The sequence below is a fragment of the Bacillus rossius genome, chromosome 1, assembly GCF_032445375.1.
Source record: "Bacillus rossius redtenbacheri isolate Brsri chromosome 1, Brsri_v3, whole genome shotgun sequence".
Classification (NCBI taxonomy): Eukaryota; Metazoa; Arthropoda; class Insecta; order Phasmatodea; family Bacillidae; genus Bacillus; species Bacillus rossius.
In genome coordinates this window covers 260,783,711-260,808,323 of record NC_086330.1, presented here as the reverse complement: position 1 = coordinate 260,808,323, position 24,613 = coordinate 260,783,711, and the positions used below count along the sequence as shown (strand labels likewise).

The 24,613-nt window shown below is 39.4% G+C and overlaps 1 protein-coding gene across 1 annotated transcript in view; it reads left to right on the top strand.

Annotated features, from left to right (window-relative positions):
* LOC134527520 (probable chitinase 10) overlaps positions 1 to 24,613 on the top strand; it is a 186,454-nt gene extending 161,841 nt beyond the window's left edge. Inside the window, exons 10-17 of the mRNA XM_063360255.1 lie at positions 413 to 630; positions 7,374 to 7,528; positions 11,467 to 11,607; positions 15,131 to 15,278; positions 17,837 to 18,022; positions 20,250 to 20,372; positions 22,938 to 23,139; positions 24,132 to 24,613. Coding sequence (XP_063216325.1) covers positions 413 to 630; positions 7,374 to 7,528; positions 11,467 to 11,607; positions 15,131 to 15,278; positions 17,837 to 18,022; positions 20,250 to 20,372; positions 22,938 to 23,139; positions 24,132 to 24,349 — 1,391 coding nt within the window. The 3' untranslated portion in view covers positions 24,350 to 24,613. The remainder of the gene's footprint in view (positions 1 to 412; positions 631 to 7,373; positions 7,529 to 11,466; positions 11,608 to 15,130; positions 15,279 to 17,836; positions 18,023 to 20,249; positions 20,373 to 22,937; positions 23,140 to 24,131) is intronic.

Genomic DNA, 24,613 nt, shown 5'->3' with positions numbered 1-24,613 from the left:
CACTGTGTGCTTGCAGCGTGCCCGCCCCAGATGTTGTGCTACATGACCAGCTGGAGGTATCAGGCTCGCAGGAAGGGTGTGGAGGTTGTGACGAGAGATCACTGTGTGCTTGCAGCGTGCCCGCCCCAGATGTTGTGCTACATGACCAGCTGGAGGTATCAGGCTCGCAGGAAGGGTGTGGAGGTTGTGACGAGAGATCACTGTGTGCTTGCAGCGCGCCCGCCCCAGGTGTTGTGCTACATGACCAGCTGGAGGTATCAGGCTCGCAGGAAGGGTGTGGAGGTTGTGACGAGAGATCACTGTGTGCTTGCAGCGTGCCCGCCCCAGATGTTGTGCTACATGACCAGCTGGAGGTATCAGGCTCGCAGGAAGGGTGTGGAGGTTGTGACGAGAGATCACTGTGTGCTTGCAGCGCGCCCGCCCCAGGTGTTGTGCTACATGACCAGCTGGTCGCAGAAGAGGCCAGGAGCTGGCAAGTTCACCCCCGAGGACGTGGACTCGTCCCTCTGCACGCACGTCATCTACGCCTTCGCCACGCTGAAGGAGCACAAGCTGGCGCCCGGAGACGACAAGGACATAGAGATGTACAACAGGGTGGTGGCTCTCCGCGAGAAGAACCCTAACCTTCAGGTGCGCTTGCCTTGCTGTCTGGTCACAGCACGAGAAGTTAGCTCTGCCTGGCATAGCACAGAGCATGGAGGTATTAGTATATGGAGTAGGTGTCTGCTCTCGGGTTAACAGTATAAATGCCTATTGCCAGATTATTAGTTAATAGCTTGAAAGGAACTCTCAAAGAAAGAATCGTAAAAAATGGTATCATGAAGTGAGTACATCGTGTAACAATACTGTCAACAATACATTAGTGTTAAACATAATTACAGAAACAATGTCTTGGTAAAAAAATTTAAAAGGGGATTGGGAAGTCGTTCCCAGTTTGACTTAAATTTTAACATACAAATATTGTACACACTCACTCCCTCCCTAAATCCTTACGTCCTTGGCACGACGATACTTTTATTAGGTATATATGGACCGATTATTGACTTATACGTTTGGGCTTACAATTTGATCATACAACTTTCTAACATAAGTTTTTTTAAGCAGTGCAATGTGCCTTTTTTTTTTTTTTTTTTTTTTTTTTTTTACAAATTGTACTCTCATATTCATACTTTTCTTTTCATTACTACACATGATGTGATACTTACATGCAGAGAATATTTATATGCACTAATTTGAAGAATAAGACATTAACTCCATTAACACTTAGACATGTAAGTGCTTAGGTACTTAGCTTAGCAATGCACCAGCAACGTCCGTCATGACACTGTATTTGGCATACCTATAGGCAAATAAGCTTGGTAGTGATAGTGTCTACAACACAGCTTACACGCGCAAGTCATTGGTTGATTGCAAGGACACATCTCACATATTTTGACGGGTTGCACGGGATTACACACTTCCCCTCCTTGTTTACGACTGGCTCAGGGTCGTCAAGGGCGTGTAAAGGCACTGAGGTCCAACCTTCATCGCGAAGCAGATGCATATGTGCTTCAATAATCGTTGCTACACAATGCATCCTCAATCCACGAAACATTCGTGACTCTAGCTTTAACACAGATAAACCAACTTTTCCATCCGGGAGTGGAAACCTTAAAATTAATTTGGGTCACAGTTACAGAAATTAAAAAATCTAAAGGGCAAGTTTGCGTATTTTACATTGTTTATTGTGTCATCAACAAACATTCCATCCCCTATTTCTCGCTATTATTTATTACCACGTTTGTTTTTCATAGTACATAAATCCAAGAAACTGAGGATAATATTTAACTGTCAAAAAAAAATTTGTATCGGATCAGTTAGCGTGTCATTTTCTACAACTTCATAGCACGTTCCATGTCTCAGTTTAAATAAAAGGCTCTGCATCTTATTTCAAGGCTAGAACATTAATATTAGGGGCGGGTGTATTCCGCGAAACTATCTTGACGCTCATTAGACTGCAATAAACTATGCCTTCACCAGCAGATTCTTCCTTGTGATTGGTGGCCGTCAGCTACGGAAGCCATTGCCTAATTTGGCCGGGCCATTTATAACGCGTGATCTTACACCTAAAATCCCCGTGATTTGTCTGCCGACAGTGGGCGTGTACCTGAGAGAATCTTAACCAATCACGAAACATAGGCGATGCTATAGTGTGTTAACACGCAGCTCGTATCGAAATAATTTACTCAAAAAATGTCTACCTCTATTAATACTAAAAGTACAACTTTACCCATCTAAAAACTTTAACATAAGCTCGTGGCTGTTGTATCTCCACTTGTAAAATAAAGCACATGGCATAGTTTACATTCACTGATTTCAACAGTTATATTGACACATCGTGAGCTAATGATGTACATACGCGAAAAATACAATAACCAGTCTATATCATCACAAGTCTGGTTACAACTTGTTTACGTTAATCATTCATGTGCATGTTCTTGTTGGAATCACCGCAGACTTAGTGGTTGTTGATGCACGTAGAGTATGGCTGGGTGTGTACACTTGGTAAGAAATGCAAGAACTCAGGGACTCAACACGCAACAAACGCATTAAAACTGCGTTAGTTTATTTGATTGAATTCCATGGGTTTATAATAATATCGGGGTTTCTACTGAGTTTAGTTTATATATTTTAGGTTTGGTTGTTTGAATTGTTTTTAGAGTTTTTCTTGTGTTTTTCTATGTTTTGTATACTTAAAAGTTTTTTGACATAAATTTAATAAGTTTTTCGTGTTTCTGTTGTTTAGCAGAAATTTTGGTTTTGTCTTAGCTTATTATTAGGTAATGTAGAAATCGTTAAGATAAGCTATTATAATCCAATGAATCCCAAGAAAAAATTAGATAACTCAACAGCAATTCGTACGACAGAAACTATTAAAACCCCACTGAATGCAATAAAAAATACTATAAAAATATAGAAAACTAGCTGCAGTACCCGGCTTTGCCCGGGCTGAACACCGGGTGATATATTGTCCGCGAGTTACAGCAAAATGGATAGCGATATGTCCAGTGTGTTGGACATTAAGAAATGACACATTATTACTGTTTGTGTATCTGTGACCTATGATTTTCTGTTTACCCATGGCGATCGGTTGAAAGGTTTAGATGTTGATGCGCTACAGCGCCATCTAGCGGCGAGTTACAAAAAAAATGGATGATAAAAACACTTCGATGTGCCAACTTTCATGGCGATCGGTCAAACGGTGTAAGAGTTTATCGACGTCATAAATACCAAAATCCAATTATATATATTCTTATATTTCGAAATTTTGGGGCTTTCACTTTTGCGAAAAGTGGATGTTCAGGACCTCGAATGGTTTGGAACACTCCATCTCGAAAGAAATATTTGAAATTCCTGAAATTGTCGAAATTTTGGGGCTTTGTCCCCAGAGGGGGAGGGGTGATTTTGAGGACCCTGAATGGCTGGGAAACAATAATAATCGAAAGAATTATATTTGAAATTTTTTAAATTTTGGGTTTTTGACCCCTGAGGGGGGGGGGGCGGGTGATGTTGAGGACCCCAAATGACTCGTAAACACTCCAAATCGAAAAAGAATAGGTTTTTGGAAATTTTGGGAATTTTTTTAATTATTGGGTCTTTGACTCCCTGTAGGGGGAGGGTAGTTTGAGGACCCCGAATGGCTCGTAAACACTCCGAATAGTAAAAAAAGTATAATTAAATTTAAGAAATTTTTCGAAATTTTGGGGTTTTGCATTCCCCCAATCCCCTTACCACAAATGTGTTGGAGAACTCGTCTTTGGGTAAACGTTCCGCCATCCCCCGGACACTTTAGTTAGTAATGACTTAATTTTAATACAATTTCCTCCAATTTTTCGAAATTTTGTGGCTTTCACTTTTGTGAAAAGGGAGGGGGGGGGGGGGGGGTGGAGGTTCAGGAACTCGAATGGTTCGGAACACTCCATCTCGAAAGAAATGATATTTTAAATTCCTGAAATTTTCGCGATTTTGGGGCTTTGTCCCCAGAGGGGGAGGGGTTATTTTGAGGACCCTGAATGGCAGGGAAACACTAATAATCGAAAGAGAATGATTTTTGAAATTTTCTAAATTTTGGGGCTTTGTCACCTGGGAAGGGGGGGGGGGGGGGTGATGTTGAAGACCCCGAATGGCTCGTAAACACTCCAAACCGAAAGAGAAAAGGTTTTCGATAGTTTGGGAAATTTTTTTATTATTGGGTCTTTGACTCCTTGTGGGGGGAGGGTAGTTTGAGGACCCCGAATGGCTCGGAAACACTCCAAATAGTAAAAAAGTATACTTAAATTTAAGAAATTTTTCAAATTTTTCGTAATTTTGGAGTTTTGCACTCCCCCCCCCCCCCCCTCCCACAAAATTGGGTGCGAAGTCGACTTTGGGTAAAAGTTCCACCATGCCCCGGACACTTTAGTTCGTAATGACTTAATTTTAATACAATTTTCTCCAATTTTTCGAAATTTTGTGGCTTTCACTTTTGAGAAAAGAGAGGGGGGGGGGGGGGGGTGGAGGTTCAAGACCTCGAATGTTTCGGAACACTCCATCTCGAAAGAATAGATATTTGAAATTTCTAAAATTATCGAAATTTTGGGGCTTTTTCCCAGAGGGGGGCGGGGGGTTCTAGGACCCTGAATGGCTCGAAAACGCTTAAAATCGAAAGAGAAAGATTTTTTAAAAATTTTAAACTTTCGAAATTTTGGGGCTTTAACAAACTGCGGGGGGGGGGGGGGGGGGGTGTGTGATGTTGAGGACCCCGAATGGCTCGTAAACACTCCAAATCGAAAGAGATATAAAGGAAAACTTATTACCTACCTATGAATAATTTTCTAAATAAATTAATAAATAACTCTATGTTTAAGCATTTACGTACACACATAATATTAAACTTCAAACTATACACACCAAAAAAAAAAAACTAAGGATGTTTGTGAAACTATTTTTTATTTGTCATAATGTTTAAAACATTTGTAGGATTTGTTGATATGTGAAACTGTGGTGGCCATATTCCGCTTATCCAAAGGAGTGTAGAAATTAATAGAGATATCACTCCCTGTACACACCACAAATCTTTGAATTAGGTAAAAAAAAAAAAACATAGTCCAAAATGAAACAAAAAGTATAAATAACAACTAATTTGTCAAAAAAAATCATTCAACTGGAATGACAATGTTAACATCCACCTGAAATTTAATAGAAGTAGGTAGGTAAGAATATATATGTATATATATATATATATATATATATATAAGAAAATAAATGAAATTAAAACATACATAAAGAAAATTATCTCACACTCAACGAAACATAATGTTTAATATGAAATAAAGGAAGATGGCAATTACACGTAACTATTCTAATTAATAAAAAAAAATCTACCTACATTAAATAGTAAAATTCAAATTTTTCAACAATATATTACATAATTGATAAATATAATATCTTGACGCTCAGAAGATAAATTATAAACACTAAACCAAACTCCTTGCAAATAAGTTATAAGTAGGTACTGTAAAAAAATAATTTAAATTGTAATATACAAAAACGGTATTGAAAATTGAAACAAATATGGCGACACTACAATCTGTCAAGATATTTATTTTTTTCTTACTCTCTACTTAGTTCCTTACAATAGCAAAACGTAACGTAATGGCTTGAAAGCTATTGCTCGGCAGACATAGAGGAATGACACTAACAGTGTGTATATCTATGACACACGTTACATAAAATTAAGATATATTTTTTTAACCCGTTAAAAAAATTTTTTTAGACAAAAGTATGCCTATGTACATCCCCAGGATATAATCTATCTCCTTGCCAAATTTCATTACGATCCGTTCAGCCGTTCAGCCGGGAAAAGGTAACAAACAGACAGACAGACAGACAGAGTTACTTTCGCATTTATAATATTAGTAAGGATTTGAATCGTTTTTGCAACAGAATGTTCTAAATATAACAGTTTAAAATAGAGGACTCTAAAAAAATTATCGAAGGACAGAAATCCCTACAACAAAAACCACAGAAAATAACAAAAAAAAAAAAACAGTGGTAAACGCTATAAAACAACAGACTCCAACAGAGTGACTTATAACACAAATACAACAGAATACAATCAAAAACACTGGAAAACAACCGAAACCAATACAATTCCTTACAACTGAAAACATCATAAACCAACAGAATACAATCAAAAACACTAGAGAACATCATAAATCAATAATATACCTTAGTACAGAAAATAACATAAATCAACAAAATACAATGAAAAACACTTTAAAATAATAGACTCCAAATAATGCCTTGCATTAAAACCACAAAAAATAATAAAATGCAATTGAAAAAACTCAAATACAACATAAACTAATATAATGACACACAACAGAAACCACCAAAAACCAATAGTAAACACAAAAAACAACAGATCAACGGACTTTTTCGACAACAGAAACCAACAAAATCTAACAGATACAATGGAAAACACTAAAACCAATTGAAACTAACATTCTGTTTCACAACAGAAAACATCAAAACCCAACAGATTCTGTTCAAAATTAGTTAAAAAAAAATACAATCAAAACAATTTAATAAAGTTTGCTTTGACAACAGAAACCAATAGAATACATCGATATTTTTTTCGTTTGTGAGCCAATTTCCTCACAGAAACCACTGAAACCCAATAAAACCATTGTGTTTACAACATAACCCAACAGAATCCAATAGAATACACTTAAATCATATCTGTAACACATCAGGAAACACTAAGATTCCTGTTGTTTTTTTTTATTTCTGTTGTCAATTTTTGGTAAGGTTGTGTTGTCCCAGTACCTCCAATAGTTTCAGTTATTTGTAAACCGTTTCCTGAATAGCTTTCCAGTATTCACTGCGCACATAATAAGCACGATACAACAAAATAATGTCAAACTTTAATATTAGATTATCTTTTCCATGGCTTAAAAAAAATATGCTTGAATGAAACATCAATTATGAAATAAAATTATGCACCAATTTTCCTAAGAAATACTTAGTAATATCTCGAAAAACGTATTCATATATAGAAAAATTTCCATAGCCATGTTACGATATCTTTCTTGTAGTGTTACAAAATATTTCTTGTAACTAGTTTCCATATGAATATTTGTATAGTATCTACAGAATTTTTTTCTTTTGTGCATAACTTATTCAAAAGAAAATTTTAATTCAATTTGTTGCTTATTAAATTATTATATATAATTAATATTGCAATTAAAAACATCTAAGAATGTAAAGTATTCGGCAAATTACATATTGGCAACTTCGTGAAAGCTCTGTACAGGTACAGGTGCACTAATTATTTAACTGTTAACTTCCAGGTACTTCTTGCCATTGGCGGCTGGGCCTTTGGCTCCACCCCCTTCAAGGAGCTGACCTCGAACGTGTTCAGGATGAACCAGTTCGTGTACGACGCCATAGAGCTGCTCCGCGAATACAAGTTCAACGGCCTGGATGTGGACTGGGAGTACCCGAGGTGAACTTGTTTTCCAGCATCATGTTATTGCTATTACATTTATGAGTGTGTTACACAAATAGTCTGTCACACGCATTTTTATTCGGTCTTTAATACTGATTTCTTTTTCAAAACCGGTGAGTAATATATTGGATACTCCTCCTTACCTTTTCCTTTACAAGCTCATGCTAAATCATTATATGGCACATTAAAGTTTAATTGCACAGTAAGAAATTTTAATCCTAAAAATATTGTAAAATCATCAGCGTACTTAAATTAATAATAGTTCATTCTTACGTGCATGTTATGCAGGTAATAAAGTATTCGTTCTATTAATATGTGGCTTCTGTGCAATGTTAAATAAGTAGCGGTATCTTACTTAATTTATAACCAAGAAATGAAAATGTATGTCTTAATGGTTTTTCCGATTAAGATCTGCATGCGCAAGACTAACCATTGCACTATTTATGCCATTTATTTTTATTGTATAAATTTGCAAAATAATTGTACGTTAGCAAATGAATTTATTTAATGAAATTAATGCATTCAAGACACATTTGTCACTATGTTATAATAACAATGCTCTAAAGGGGCAGTTCTTTGCTTCCCCACGCTGGAAAACAGCAGACACACACACACTGACTTACACTTGCATGTTGCATTGTGATTTTGCGAACAATAATCGGGCAGATAAAATAAAGTGTACCCCTGTGGAAATCATGGATAAGGATATCTACGCATTTGAAACCACGCCGAACACAGAGAATCACAGGAAGAAGAGAGTCAGAGAAAAACCAAAGAAATATTTTAACACCCTGAAACCATCTATATATAAAATAGCTATAAGCTGAGTAAAACATGAAATGTATTTCTGGAAGAAAAACGAACATAAGAAAACAAGAGGAGAGAAGCCACACATGGTCCAAATCGGAATGAGACGAGGTCATACATGACTGGCTAATACAGAAACCAATGGCAGGAGAGACCTCCACTGAATGACTGATACTTGAGCCAATAGCATGCCTCTTATGGTTGGGCACAACAAGAAGACTCCAGACAAGTGTCTTTAGAACCCCACCGCTTCCAGCTCTCGATTGGTTCTCGGCGCTGCAGATGTCTACTGCAACGCAGAGGGACGTGGCTAAACTTATTTAGCCTAGATAGCCTAGTAGACAAAGCCTACAGTCTACTTTAAGGCTTATTACGTTTAAAGTTTGTATGTACAGAAAGGCTTAAAGTATTGCGACATCCAAGATGGCTCCTACAAATAACTTGCCCTGTGAAGCCATTTTAGTAGTACGTAACATCTTTTTTCAATAACTGCCAAAGTAATAGTATTGGTAATAAACACTATGTTAAAGCAGTTATTCACTTAATGAGTGATCTTCTGCTTTCATGAAGGCCACTTTCCAATAATAAATTTTGAAACCAATATGGCGTCTCTGGATTCCCCTCTCCCCTTAATACTCAACCTCACACGCTCTGTTGATTTTTTTTATTGTAGTTAATTTAATTTAAGGACTTGTTTCTAAAATCTATACATTTTAAAAAGTAACTGAACTTCAATAAATATTTTTCTCAACTAAATTTGTAATATTACTTAGTATTGCTCAGCAAAAACATTTATACAATTTAATAAGATACACAGCGCTGAAATTTTGGCTTTCATTACTTTTTTAAGGATTCATGAATCCTAACTTTTTGTAATTATTATTAATTTGTTTTAAATAGAAATAAATAAATAAGCATGCATTATCCAAATAATAACGCACTTCAAAATAACAAGTCAGGATATTAATAATTATTGATTAACCAATATTGATTAATTAACAATTAATATTACTCACTGTTGAAACACTCAAACCATAAAGAATTTTTTTAAGTAAATATCAAAGATAGGATTGATTATAATAAATTAATTTTTAGTATAATTTTATATTATATATAGATAAGATTTGATCGAGCATTTTTTTAGACTGGTTCTGTTATTCTGAAAAATGTCACCTTATAAATAAGTTATAGTGCAACAGATTCTGCCAATAGGCTACATAGACATACTACAATGTATTCATAGGCATTGATAATGTTCTGCCGTCGAATGAATGAATGACAACATGTTCAACACTTCGCGACGCGAAAACTAAACGGCACTGACCTTCCTCGCAGTAATTCTTGCATTATAATCATATTGCCACAAAGTGAAAATTAAAACAATACCTATTCCACGCACGGGATTTGTTTAAACTCTTTTTTTAACTAGCATGTTCTTAGTTGGACTTAACATATTTACATGCTCGGGGGCTCATAATTATAGTATACGGTGTGTGACTTAGTTTTTCAAATAATAATATGTGACAAATAATTACCCCGTCAAACTAAAGCGTGAAAAGCATTATACCAGCAAAAAATATTTAGCTATACAGCTAAACAATACTCATATAACACTGTTTAACAATACTGATTTACACAAGTAATTAAAATAATATGTACTTAAAAGAACACAATTTTCTTGCGAAGATGGCCAGTGGCGCGGTGCACAATAACCTCAGTCCCAGTTGTGTTGTCCTATGCCCCAGTCGGGGTGGCGTCAGGCGCAGGCGGGTTTCTAACTGCCGAGACCCGCCTATCCTTGCAGCATGGCAGTTTTATATATGCATTTAACAACTCCACCGTGCCACCCACTTATAGGCTGGCTGGCAGCCTGGCGGGAAACGATACAAAGTCGCCCCCGAACAAACCAGCGCCCCCCAGACCCAGTGCGGACATGAAGTCCAAGCGCCCAAGTCCCGCATGGTGGACTCTTTCTACTCTGTCCAACTCTTCTTGCTGAACTATCACTCCGTTTCTCGTAACCAACCTGCTTGAAAAAAAATGCATGAAATTTTGTATGCCACATGTAAGTGTCCAGGGTTTTCCCTGTGTCTATGCAGTTTTTATCTGGGCCCAACTTATCTAGTTTCTAGTCTAGAGTTAAGAAGTAAGGGGAGTTAGTCATGGCGCCAATCGCTCCCATTGCTGGCCAATCCCCTCCTAGCACATTATGCATGTTACCCTTACTGCATGGCTTCAACCCAGCATGAGTAAAGCGTATAGGCTTCCGCCTGAGACGCACTTAGTCTTCCTCCCTAACCCGGACCCCTCCCAAATACACTTAGTTTTAATTTTAGGTTAGGAAAAAAATCGTTTTAGTTAGGTTAGGGGAAAAATCAATGTTTTACGAAAACGTTGCATTAAAATGCGGCGTTAAAATTTTACTCCCATCGCGCTCAAAGAAGTTTCACATCAAAAAGAGACAAAGTCACCACGGTGTGTGAGACAGAGCCTCGCGACTAATGTGTGATAGTTGTGAACCCGAGATACTTAATAGTTCCATAAAATAAAGTATGATAGTCGTGCTCATGGTTAAAAACAGGCTAACTAAAAAGGAGACTGAAATAACATCTGACACTTGACGTCGCATCTTCTGTGACTACTGGAAGCCCGGTACCAACAGAACACAACAGAAATGTCAGTGCACTGTAAATATATATATTTTTTTGTAAATGGAATAGAAATATTTATGTAAACTTACAGATATTTTTTTAATTTTTACATTCACATGAAAAAAAACTTTAACACTACAAAATAGTGTTTGCAGTAATGCTGGGTTCGGATTCTCACCCCGGCATGTGTGCCTTGAGATGTTCCCAGTCCATCCAATAGATGCAGTTATTTGTAAACTGTTCTGTCATCAGCTTCCCAGTATTAACTGCACACATTAATAAGTATACTAAAACCAAATACAGTTCAATTGTAGAATATTCGATTAATCTTAATTCCGTGGTCTGAAAAAAAATTACGCTTCAATGAAAGATCGTTTAAAATATAAAGTTAGGCAGCACTTTTCGCAATAAACGATCAGTATTATTTGACCTAGCCACGTGCAGTGGACCGGCCTGGAAATGAGTGTGCGTGTGCAGGGGCGCGGACGACCGCGCGGCCTACGTGGGGCTGCTGAAGGAGCTGCGCACGGCCTTCGAGGGCGAGGCCAAGAGCTCGGGCGAGCCGCGCCTGCTGCTGACCGCCGCCGTGCCCGCCAGCTTCGAGGCCATCGCCGCCGGGTGAGCCCTTCCCCTCCCTCCCCTCCCCTCCAGCCACCGCCTGGTGTCTTCCAACTAAGTGTTCCCACCTTCAAATAGTTAAAATGGAGACAGTGCCGTTTCAAACACAATCTGAAAACACCTGAGACCTTAACTCTGGGGATGCTGTTACACAGGATCATAAGCTACATGAAATAAAGATAAAATATTACACGTAGATCAATAAACTGAAAAATTACAATTGAGATCCATTGACGGATCCAGAAAAGGGGGGGGGGGGGAGAAGTAATAGCGGCGTGGAAACCTCCCTCCCCCCCCCCACAGAACCCTGAATAATTTCCATATTTTCTCCTTTTTTCGTAATCATAGTTTTCCATACTTCCTAAGTATTATTTTACTGCAGTGCTAGAGAGAATGGTACGTTTTTGAACCAAAAAAAAATATAATAAATATTTTAATTTTAAATGTACTAACATTGCAATAGAAAACTTAATTTGGGCCTCCCCTCACTCGAATCCGCCCTTGTGTATATCACAAATGACAATAATATTATTGTCGCGCCAATTGGCTATTACGTTCACACTGCAGTTGACGCCAGAACACCGAATGACACATTAATCCAGTACCAGTCCGACTATGCTTACCAGTAGTACCTAATCACACAGTCAAAGTGAAAAATCCCCGCATCAGCAGGGGCGGGTGTTTCTCGCGAGAGAACCTAAAAGCCCTCAATACTGCATAGGGCATCTACAGGGTGGCTTCAGCCGGGCAACCGCCCAGGCCCCGAGACGGTTTTTTTTTTTTTTGTATTTTTTGGACTCGTGTTCTGTTATAAATGTGGACATGCATGTCAAAAAGAAAATAAAACTTTGAAGGCATGTAAATGAAAGTACTGGTCAATAACAATTTCATATTAGAAAAACTTTCAAATATATTTCATTGCCATGTATAATTAAGCGATTTCACCGGAATTCGGTAGTAAGTATTCATAAAACTGTCCCAAGGATAATTCAGCAAAACCATCGTCGAAACTTAACTTTCAAGTTGGCTTAAAATTTTCTTTGAAAGAGCTAACATGTCAAATTTTCCAAGGCCAGGCCCTCTGGGGTGTACCCGCACCAGCGGTTTCTTCCTTGTGATTGGCGGGCGTCTGTGAGAGAAGCCATTGCCTTATTTGGCCAGGCCATTCAGGATGTGTTTGCTTCGGCACTAGTTTACTGATTGGTGGGCTGACAGTAGACATGTGCCTGATATAAACCCAGCCAACCAGAAAACACAGACAATGCTACAATGCTGAAAATATTTTCGCGAAACGAATTTGGCCCTACTAATATTAGGGGCATGTACCTTTGGAGAAAATATTTCGAGACTATCTGTGTGACGAGATTGGTTGAGTTTCTCTCGAGTACATGTCTATTGTCAGCTCAAGAATCACAGCAATGTTGTGCGGAGGCTAACTCGTCCTGATTGGCCTGGTCAGAGGAAGCAATGGCTCTCCTTGCAGACGGCTGCCAATTACAGCAAAGAAACTGTCGGCGCGGGTATACTTTATTGATTTTTAACGAGTGTTCAGTTTGTTTCGGGTATACTGGACAGCGTCAAGATTTTTTTATATATATAAACTTGGCATTTTCGTCACGTCAGTCCGATAGATGACAGGCGGTATGCTCAGTACAGACAATGCAGCTGCTTAATACAAGTGGTACCAACATTATAAAAACACAAATAAATTTATTTTTTTCTCATAAAAAAATCTTAATCATTAAACATTTTTGGGTCAAGTAAACCTCCAGTTCTTTAAATTTCTTTAAAAAAAAAGGTAAATCATGTTTGATACCAGATAGTATAATGTATAATTTAAAAACTTATGTTTAAACTATTCCTGTAAAAAAAACTCTTGGTGCTCTGTTATTTCTCATCCTCTCGTCTGCCTTGGTAGTACCTTTGAATATATATACTGTATAGAAGTCGCCAGCCCAGGTTAAAATTTCTAATACGGTTTTGAGGTAGTTGGTTAATTCACCGCCGCAATCGCCACCATCTCTAGGGCATCGACTTGTGGTGGTCCCTAGCGGACAAGTGCCGAACTCTTAAAACACCCCTTCCCCCTCCCGTTGAACGACGTTGAGCTGCAGTGAATGATGGATGAGGGGTGCGGGGAATGACAGCGGGTGACAGCGCTGCGCTCTAACGTGTAAATAACAACTAAGACGATACAGGGCGTTACGGCAGCGCACTGCAGCGGTGAAGTTCCCAAGCTGCTCATCATACGCTTCTGAAAAACGTAGAGTAAATCCTATCCACTCGCGACTTCTATACAGTATATATATTCAAATGTAGTACAGAGCTATCAGGTATAAGTCCCTAGTGGATTTATTGGGTTAATAAAGCCTTTCCAGAATGCTCAATTGTACGCTACCAAGGTCACATCCTTGGGCTGTTTACACTCCTACTTGTCTACAAATGGCTCAGGGTTATCAATGGTGTCTCATGAGCACTGTAGTCCAATTATCAACGTGAAACAGATGCGTATGTGCTCCAAGTCTACTTTGCTACTTAATGATTTGCGGAATAATCGTGTTTTCATCTAATCATCAAAAAACACAATGTTTAATCGTGAAAGTTTTTGCGCTAAAATAATCTGTAATTTACTGTAACCTATTCTTACTTTTACGATTTGGTTTGTTTACGTGGTGTAATTATCTTGGGTCAAATCACGGAAGTTCTACACTGCAGTTGTTCCTCAGTAACTATCCGAGTTAAATTCAGAACGAGAACGAGCTTCAATTGCCGATAACAGCCAGCAAGAAAAGACATGATGTAGATGTGGACAAAGTGCATCATTGAAGCAGACCAAACAGTTAAATTTTCGTGTGATAAATCATCATCTGTAGTCATCAATAACTTGATTACATTAAACATTTGAAATAGTTTAAACTTCAACAAAATAATTAAATTTGATCGAAAATTAAAAAAAAAAAACTTCTGAGCTAGACTCTGTGTAGCTGCTACAATTTGTTTCAGAGAGTGATTTTTGCTGATTTATCAGTGGTTTTTACTGATTTGTCAGTGAATTTTAGGTACAACTTTAAGGGGCATTAGTTCTCCCCATCTTGCAATTTGAAATTTTTTGATAGTGCTTGCAATAAAGCTTCCGTGCTAAATGTTTGGTTAAACGTGGTATAGGACTTAGCTTTGGCTACTTGTTGACGACAACGCTTGGGAACAGGTGTGATGATCATGGTAGTTGCAGTCGCCCGCGTGAAGTAATGAGTTATTTCCTCGCGGTGCTTACAGGCTAGAGACTGTTAGTAATCTGGGAAATAAGATTTATGCCTTGACATTCCAAAAATTGAGATACAAAGTTAAAAATTAGAGTTATAGCGAAAAAAAAAATATAGAAAAGTTTAAGATGGCGGGATTTAACCTCCCTAAAAAATAGGAACATATTGCAGTCACCGGCTGATCAGTCCGCAACAACTTGTATCGCCAGTCGCGCTGACTGCTTGCCCGCAGAGGAAGAGCAGAGAGATGTTGTGCGCAGGTACGACGTGCCCGAGATCTCCAAGTACCTGGACCTCATCAACGTGATGACGTACGACTTCCACGGCCAATGGGAGCGCCAGGTCGGCCACAACAGCCCCTTGTTCCCGCTGGAGAGCGCCACCAGCTACCAGAAGAAGCTCACAGTGGTAAGCATGGAGTCGGGAGTGGTCGGCGGATGTCTTGCCGTGACGAGGTCCAAGTTCACGTTCTCCACTGTTAAAAACTTTCGCCTTTAATTAAACAAGAACGCTGGTTTTAAAATGTCCAGATATCTTCGCAAATTTACGGATACAAAGTTCACTTACTTTGAAAAAAAAATTCACAAGACTAATCTCAGTAACTAAGGAAAAAAATTCAAAAACTGATCAGAACTGACGCAAAAACACACCCTTTTCTTCCACATGTGCGTTTAGCTTTTTCTTTCTTTTTTGTTTTAACAAAATGCTGAAGTTAATATACAGTGTAATTTCTATGAAGATACAGTTATCTGAAATTACGAACTGTCCGTTTATTGGAGGTGAATTTTTCGTGGAAAATTCATTAAATTTACTGTGATTTCTAACAGTGTACCTCGTAATTGCGGCATTGCGAACCCCGGAACTTTACGGAAATGGTGCTTGACCTCACTTGGAGAGGGCCAGTGAGTTGGAACACGGTCACTTTCATAAGATGACACAGTTAGTCTTTAGTACTGTTTCCACGTCTGCAAACTCTACACTTCACTCGATGTTTAGGGCTTTTTTTTTTTTACAAACAAGGCTCAGAGCATCAGCCGGACTAGGCCGGTTCTACAATGGCACGGAAACTGAGACGGATCTCCCGGAACATCTAACTATTGCGTCTGCTGCTTCCACAGTACACGGGAACGTATTGAATGGTAGCCTGTGGATTGCATTTTAAGGTTACGAATTATTAATTTAATTTTTAAAAAATGCTTCGAAACCATGGCACGGACAGAATATACATAAATTATAAAAATAATTGACAACGTTATAATATAACATGAGATAGTATTGTACTTGAAACATTTTTTAACGTATTTATAACATAAACAAACGTGGCTAGCACCGCAGCCAAATACTTGGATTCTATTGGTCGCATGGTGCAACACAACAGCATTGCCGAGCTAATACGTAATGGTTCGTCTCCGTCTGCGTGCCATTGTAGAAACTCTGTTCAGGGAGATCCGTCTCCGTTTACGTGATCCGTCTCCGTGTCCGTGTATAACCGTCACGCAGTGCCCATGTAGTGACGCGTGCAGGCATGACCAGCCTGGTGATAGGTCTCCGTCTGCCCGCTCTGTGCCGTCCGCAGACTAATGATATGACACAGATCGGCGCGCCCGAGATGCGCAGCAGAACACTTTTGTAGCCATCATCTGAGGTGGATCCATAAAGCAGGGAGGGTGGGGGTACGGAGAGAAAGGTAAAATATGCACTGGATAAAATTAACTCAGAAGAAAATTTTTTGGGTATGATTTAAAAAAATACTTATTAAAAATTGAAATATCAATGTAGGAAGGATATGTAGAGGAGGTAGACACGTCAATGAAAATTAATATCACTAGAGCCATTACCAACCTCAATGAGATACACTGAAGCCGATTTATGTAGAATGCCATATCAGCTAACATGTGCACAGTAAAGTGGTTGCATGTTACAGGTACCGGAATGGTTAGTTGTCTACCTTGCCAATATGGTATTCCACATAACCAGGCTCCAGTGTATGTAACGGCTCTGGCGATAAACAGAATAATTTCCTAACTCACTGTCATTGGAACGTATGCCTCTACATCTCCTGCATATGCAAAACATTAAACCTATGTACATTTCGTATAAAAAATTCGTTTTTATAATAGATATAGCATATGTCTACCTTTACTGTAAAATCATGATTTATATTTATTTTTATATGCATTCTCTTAAAAGTGTGGAATATCGTTGATGATTGAACCTAGCTCCGGGGTTCGGTTGGAAATCAACGCACGCGGCCATAGAGCTGCGCCGTGTTTCAACTGCGGAGCTTCGCCGTCCGCAGCGATACTTCCGCGCGACGGGCGCGATGCGATGAGCCAATCACGTTTGGCACACCCGTGACGTCAGCGCCACATTTATGGCGGCACCCAATCAGAAACACTATTTCCACCGGGTCACGGGCGCGACTTTACTCAAATGTACGTCAGAATTTTTGCTTTCGAAAGATGGTTAAACTGGTGCCTCGGTCGGATTTGTTTGCTAAATTTATTTGTGAAATTTTCAAATGTGTTTACAAAGGGTGATTTTTCCAAATTTAATATTAAATTTCAATCAAACCTGTTTTTTTTTTTGGGTAAGTTAATTAAAAAAAAAAAAAAAACTGCAAGCTTTGATTGGTGCCGTATATTTGTTATTGAAAGGTTTCCGACCTCAACATGAAGGCAGCACTCGTCAACAAAAATTGGGGAATGTGTTTTGCTCAGGCTTTGGAACATACATTCTGAAATTTCAGTCATAGATGTATGGCGTGTTTTGCACCCAATCAAAAAATTTAAGGGGGGGGGGGGGTAATTTTGCAAACATTTGTGTGTGTGTGGGGGGGGGGGGGGAAGCAAAAATAATAAACATAAATCTAAAAAAAAATTATTAGTTGGCCCTAAAGTGGTATATTTGACTTAGTATTGTAGTGTTATGTGTGCACTAAAGCACTGGTGGGTCGCTGTGCGCAGGACTTCAGCGCGCGCGAGTGGGTGAAGCAGGGCGCGCCGCGCGAGAAGCTGATGATCGGCATGCCGACGTACGGCCGCTCCTTCTCGCTCGTGGACCCCGCCAAGTTCGACATCGGCTCCCCGGCGTCTGGCGGCGGCGCGGCGGGCCGCTACACGGGCGAGCCCGGCTTCATGTCCTACTACGAGGTGAGGCTGCTGTTCGGCCCGCTGGGCCCAGTCTCGGCGCCGTCTGTGCTCCAGTGCAGAGGGGAGAGACCCCCTCTCCCGCAACCACTCAAAGTCGGGAAAGAAATTTGCACACTATCATTGGAGGCAGTATTTTATTTCGGATGATGCAAGTTCAGCCGCTAGTCTACATCACCTGCAAATTCAACTGTGTAAGAAGTTACGTCGCCTACGGCTACAACTGTAAACCCATATGTCAGTGTGTTTGTCTCTATAGCAATGTTAGTTTCTTTGAAAATATGTGTTTAAATTTGATTTTTTTTTGTCATTAATTAAAATTCACCGTTTCCCACACTGCCACTGAAGAAATTCCTTAGCTGCCACTGAACATTTTAACGTGTCTCCGCTAATTTAAGATATTTCTTTCTATACTATTTGAAAAATTTTGAAGTATCATTCATAAAGAAACGCATGTGTATAATTTAGCAACATGTGGTTGTGACGGTTCTGCGCAGAAGACAAGTAATTAATCCAAGTGCCTAGAATCATGCCTGGCAGTCATCTCAAGTCCGTGGCACCAGAGGCAGCTCTAGCCTTGCGGGGTCCGTGTGTTGTGGCGAGGGGCCAAATGGACGTAGTTCCCGAGGGCCAGGGGGGCCTCAACCCCTTCTGGAATCAAGAAGCCCCTCACTGCCAGCACATGCAACAGCGTGACCGTGAAACGGGTCTGATGTCAGAACTATGTCCTATAGAAAACTTTCAGTGGGTACATTTAAAGGTTGTCTGCTTATTGCGTGAATGCAGGCCAAACTATGGGCAGTGTACAACACGCACCGCATCCAGAGAAGAAGTGTGCAGTACTCGCGGGCTGCGCGTCCCTGCTGCTAATCCTACAGATCTGCGCCCCGAGGGGTATCACGGGACAGCCCCCAGAGAAAAATAGCAGTTCGAAAGCGTGCTTCGGAAAATTTAAATAATAATAAAACAACGATTTAAGCCAGCCTGAAAATTAAATTTTGATGATAATTATTTTTTTTAATTTATGAAATTTTGATATTCTAATTAAAATTCGAATAAAATATTTCCACGTAATAAAATGAATGAGTGTACAGTTCAATGACAAACATTTGCGTCGACAGTAAAGGGGCTGGGGCGGGGCCTGGCCCGGATTTGCTAACGGCCCAATCAGGCATTTGCCCAGAGCGTCGGTTTATTAGTGGAGGGAGAATTTGAGCTGCGAAAAAAAATTGAACAAAAAATTTAGGGATGGGAAAAATATTTTTTTTTGTCGTACGGTAATTAGATGATTTTCAAAAATTGTTTCAGACAAAAGTTTTAGATACAAATTATAAGATTTACAAACAATCTGAACGGATTTGATGGTGTATCTACGAAGGGAGTTTTGAATTGTTTTATCCTACAACCCATTTTTTCCACTCCTTGCAGTTATGGTGGGTCGAATCAAAAATGTTTTTCGACAAATGTTTTTGGTATTACTCCTACGAGTTATAATACGTTCAAGTGGATGTGATATTCGTCATATTATGGGAGTTATAGTTGGTTTTTTTTTTCTTTTAAAAAAACCTTCCCTATTTCTACCCCTTTGATCGGATATTGCCAATTAACGAACTCAACCTAGATTTTCCACTTCTGTAATTATGTATCAGTTTGAAAATGATTAGTGAAAAATTACGGCAGTTATAGTATCCACAATATAAATATATATATATTATATATATATAGATATAACTTTTACGTCTATGGGTCATGAAACGAAAAACTATATTCAAAATTTCCGGAAGTCGCACCATGATAATGGCATTCTTTGAAATCTACCTAAAATACATGTTAAATCCTACAATTTAAAGCACACCAGAATTACTTTTTTTTTTATTTGTTGGTTATATATTTGTAAAAACCAAGAGGAAATGAAATGGGAGTTTGTACTAACTATTGCAATGCGCATAAAACGTTAGGCCTTAAACCAAACAGAAATAGATTTAAAACTCGTTTAGTAATATACAGGATACTATAACTCATGCTTTATTACTGTAGTTATAACATCCGTATAAAACTGCAACAACCATTTATAAAAATTCAATAGGAAAAAAAGAAACAGCTGATGTCTTTGAGAAACCTTAGTATGTATATAGTTGCACAATGTGTTGTCTTAGAGCTGACTGTGTAGAGCTGTATGATGCTCGTGGGGGACTGGCTGAGAGTGTGCGAGTGCGTGCTGTGTGCGCAGGTGTGTGACTTCCTGCACGGCGACAACACCACCCTCGTGTGGGACAACGAGCAGCAGGTGCCGTTCGCGTACCGCGACGACCAGTGGGTCGGCTTCGACGACGAGCGCAGCCTCAAGACCAAGGTGACTGCCTGTCCCGCGTGTTGCGTCCGGAGCATACCGTCCGGGGAGGAGGATCTCAGTGTACTACACGTACCAATATGGCGGCCGCTTGTTTACAAATGCATCAGCTGTGCCTGTATTGGAGGTTAAATTGGAGGAAAATATCAACTCACGTCATTACATTTGTATTATGAAGTTTTTTTTTGAGGAATTTTAATTATAGGTATATATGTTAACCAGGTCGTTAATAACAGCAGGCTAGAACAGCTGATACAAATATAAAAAGAGTCTGCCATATTGGTACATGAAAATAAGAAGAAAAACAATGAGGGGAAAAAACTGCTTCACGTCTGACAGCTAGTGCTCCATCTGTATCCTTTCCTAAACTTTGGTTATGACGTCATCATAAACGTCACTAGCGCGGCCATGTTTGCTTCACAAGTTGGATGACTTGAATTCTATCAAATATTTTAATATGAGACGGGTTATAAAATAAGTTGGATATTGTGACTATTTCTAACTCAGTGGATGTTGGATGCGATCGGCCAATAAAAATCGTTTGTGGCGAAAACGGAAACGACGTCGGTTTCCGTCTCAACACTTTTTTAAAATGGTGAAGAGCTCAAGGCTGTTTCAAAGATGTTAAAAAAATAAATACTTACATACATAATGTTAATATGAAAATCATATTCGAAAAATTGTATGCATAAAAATGAAAAAACGTTTCTATAAAATAACAAATCTCTGAAAAATTATTAGGTACGTTATGTAACGAATATTATTGTGATTTAAATTTATTTATGTTCAAAAATTTTCAGAATGCACAAATATAATAAAAAGTTTTAAAAAATCGGTCCAGCTCTGTGATGCATTATTTCTTCTTCAAAATTGAGGGAACAAATTAAAAAGTTTGTGATAGCTCAGACCAAAACTAAATCAGATAGTGTGACACAATTTAAAACATGTTGAAGTTACCAACTCGGTCAAATGTGGTTAGAGACAAATATTTGACAGTGTGACAGGGCCTTTAGTGAACAAATTCTGAATGCTCATTAGACTGCAATAAGGTGTTCCCGTGCAAGCTGTTTAGTCTACACCTGAAGCTATGATTATTGGGTAGCAAAGTAGACTTGAAGCACATAAACATCTGCTTCAAATTGATGATTGGACTGCAGTGCTCTTGACACGCCCTTGGCGACTGTCAGCCAGTTATAAACAAGGAGCAGAAGTGGTTACGCCATCACGTGCAACCCGGCAAAGCTAGTGACCTGGTTATTGACCAATGAGCACTCTAGAAATGCTCGTGCTTGATTACATATAGAAAATTTGAGTTTTTTCCTGGAGTGAAATAAATCCACCAAATAATCGCGGTTCTATTTATACCTTGCAATTGATGGCAGTTGATGACAGAAGCCATTGTCTTTTTGGCCAGGCCTCTCAGTCAGGACATGTTTGCTTCCGCACTGGATTTGTGTGATTTGTGTGGCGACAGTGAGGAACTCAGCCAGTGACTAAATACAGACAATGAAACATGGTTTTAACACTCATTAATTGCCTCAAAATTATTTTGCAAAAAATAAATTCCTATGTCAATAAGAATGGACTCATAAATGTCAAGTCACTGGCTGCTAACTCAAAGGTTTTTAATGGGGTTTTTAGGTGAGTCAGTACTTCTTTAGTTCAGTGCTTCACATTTGTTGAAACCTGCAAAATTTGCTGTATTTTACATCACGAAGGTACAATCAATATTCTTGTATAATATCAATATCAGGTCAGTGCTATGATGATTGGGCAAAACTTTTTTTTATTGACTTCTAGTTTATGGAAAAGGATATTTTGGATTTGGGAAGGGGGGGGGGGTTGTCATACAACCTGAAATCCAATAATAGAAGTTTTTTTTAATGTATAACTGTTTGCAGTCTAGTCTGCTGCCCAATAATGAGATTTTTGCATGACCCTACCAAAAGCAGAGATAACCTTAAGACCGAAGCTAAAGGTTGAAATGAATAACTGATATTTAAAAAGCCTTTTTGCAGAATATCCAATAAGTTATGGGATGAAATGCACCTTGTTCCAAGTCCAAGTGTAGACACAAGATTTTATGATTTTTAATTTTCAGGAGATTTCAGTGTTATTGATTTACTTTTTTTGTAAAAACTATTTATGAAAAAGATAGCCTATTACTGAACAAATATGAAAAACGGTCCATATTAATTTATCCAAAACAGTGTTCTGACTGATACATGCTGAACTTTTACAATGTAATAAACTGTAATTAATAAGCATTTCTAGCTATTCGGAACAAATAAAATTAATCTAAGTATTTCCATGTTTCTTATCATTTTTATATATACAAAATGTGGTAGGTACAAACTTAATGATGAATTAATTAATTTCATTGAATTTAATTTTTATTAATTATGTATTTTTCAACACAGTTTCGTTTTGATTGAAAATGCTTGTTAGTTTTATTGATTTAGTGTCATTGTGGTGCTTTGCGGTGCATTAACTTGAACTTGGGTGTTACCTGGTGTATCAACATCTGTTTGATCGCAATCCCCGGGTGTGGTGCGTGCGGTGGTGCAGATGGCGTGGCTGAAGGAGGAGGGCTTCGGCGGCATCATGATCTGGTCGGCCGACATGGACGACTTCCGCGGCCAGTGCGGCACCGGCAAGTACCCGCTGCTGCGCGCCATGCGGCAGGAGCTGGAGGGGTACTCCGTCAAGCTGGAGTACGACGGCCCGTACGAGAGCCACAGCCCGTCCGGCGCCTACACCACCAAGGACCGTGAGTACACCAGCCTCCAACTTCACCAGGTTCCTTTCGTTCAACGTGAATTCACAGGCAGGGCAATATAATGTAGTACAATTTTTTAGCTCCAGGATTTAAAAAAAATTGTTTAAAACTTGTAAGATATTGTAATCATTAACAATCTCCAGACTCAACCAAGGGGCTTCACCCCTGGAGCACAGCCTGCGGGGGGTCCCCCCTCCCCCCGGCCCTTGCCCCAAAACCCTCTACCCAGCCCTTTCGGCGGCCCTGCACACAGGATCATTTTTGAAAGTTGAAGAACATTAAAAAAAAAAAAAAATACTTGTTAAGTCCACAAAAAATAACCTTCCTTCCATATGGAAGTTCACTATGATTAAAAAAGAACACAAGACTTTGCCTTTTCTGAAACGCGCATCTTGTAATCAAGAGATTTCTGTATTTTCTTTTGAAAATACAGACTTGTTGCACGTGAGTGTCGTGAGTGTTGTGAGTGTCGTGAGTGTTGTGAGTGTCGTGGTGTTGTGAGTGTTGTGAGTGTTGTGAGTGTCGTGGTGTTGTGAGTGTCGTGGTGTTGTGAGTGTCGTGAGTGTCGTGGTGTCGTGAGTGTCGTGAGTGTCGTGGTGTTGTGAGTGTCGTGAGTGTTGTGAGTGTCGTGAGTGTCGTGGTGTTGTGAGTGTCGTGGTGTTGTGAGTGTCGTGAGTGTTGTGAGTGTCGTGGTGTTGTGAGTGTCATAAGTGTCGTGAGTGTTGCGAGTGTTGCGAGTGTCGTGAGTGTCGTGGTGTTGTGAGTGTCGTGAGTGTTGCGAGTGTTGTGAGTGTCGTGGTGTTGTGAGTGTCATGAGTGTCGTGAGTGTTGTGAGTGTCGTGAGTGTCGTGGTGTTGTGAGTGTTGTGAGTGTTGCGAGTGTCGTGAGTGTCGTGGTGTTGTGAGTGTCGTGAGTGTCGTGGTGTTGTGAGTGTCGTGAGTGTTGTGAGTGTTGCGAGTGTTGTGAGTGTCGTGGTGTTGCAGCCAACGAGGTTTCCTGCGAGGAGGAGGACGGCCACATCTCGTACCACCCCGACAAGGCAGACTGCACCATGTACTACATGTGCGAGGGCGAGCGCAAGCATCACATGCCCTGCCCCTCCAACCTCGTCTTCAACCCCAACGAGAACGTATGCGACTGGCCGGAGAATGTGGAAGGTTGCACGCACCACACCCAGGCTCCGCCCACATCCAGGAGATAGCCGGCCTTCCTCTCCTCCTATTCCCACCCCACCAGCGTGCTCCCTCGATCACGGGCGTAACTAAGATAGCATTTCGAGAGGGGATCTTTTGGCAATGTCTGCTTAAAAGTAAATAACACGTGATGGAGTTTTATACCAATTTTTTTTATTTAGTTGCCTTAAAATTATTTTACAAAAAATGTATGACAAACTGCAAGAAATACCTAAAATAAAGTTTGGAATGCAACTACAAAAAAAAAGTATATATATATATATATATATATA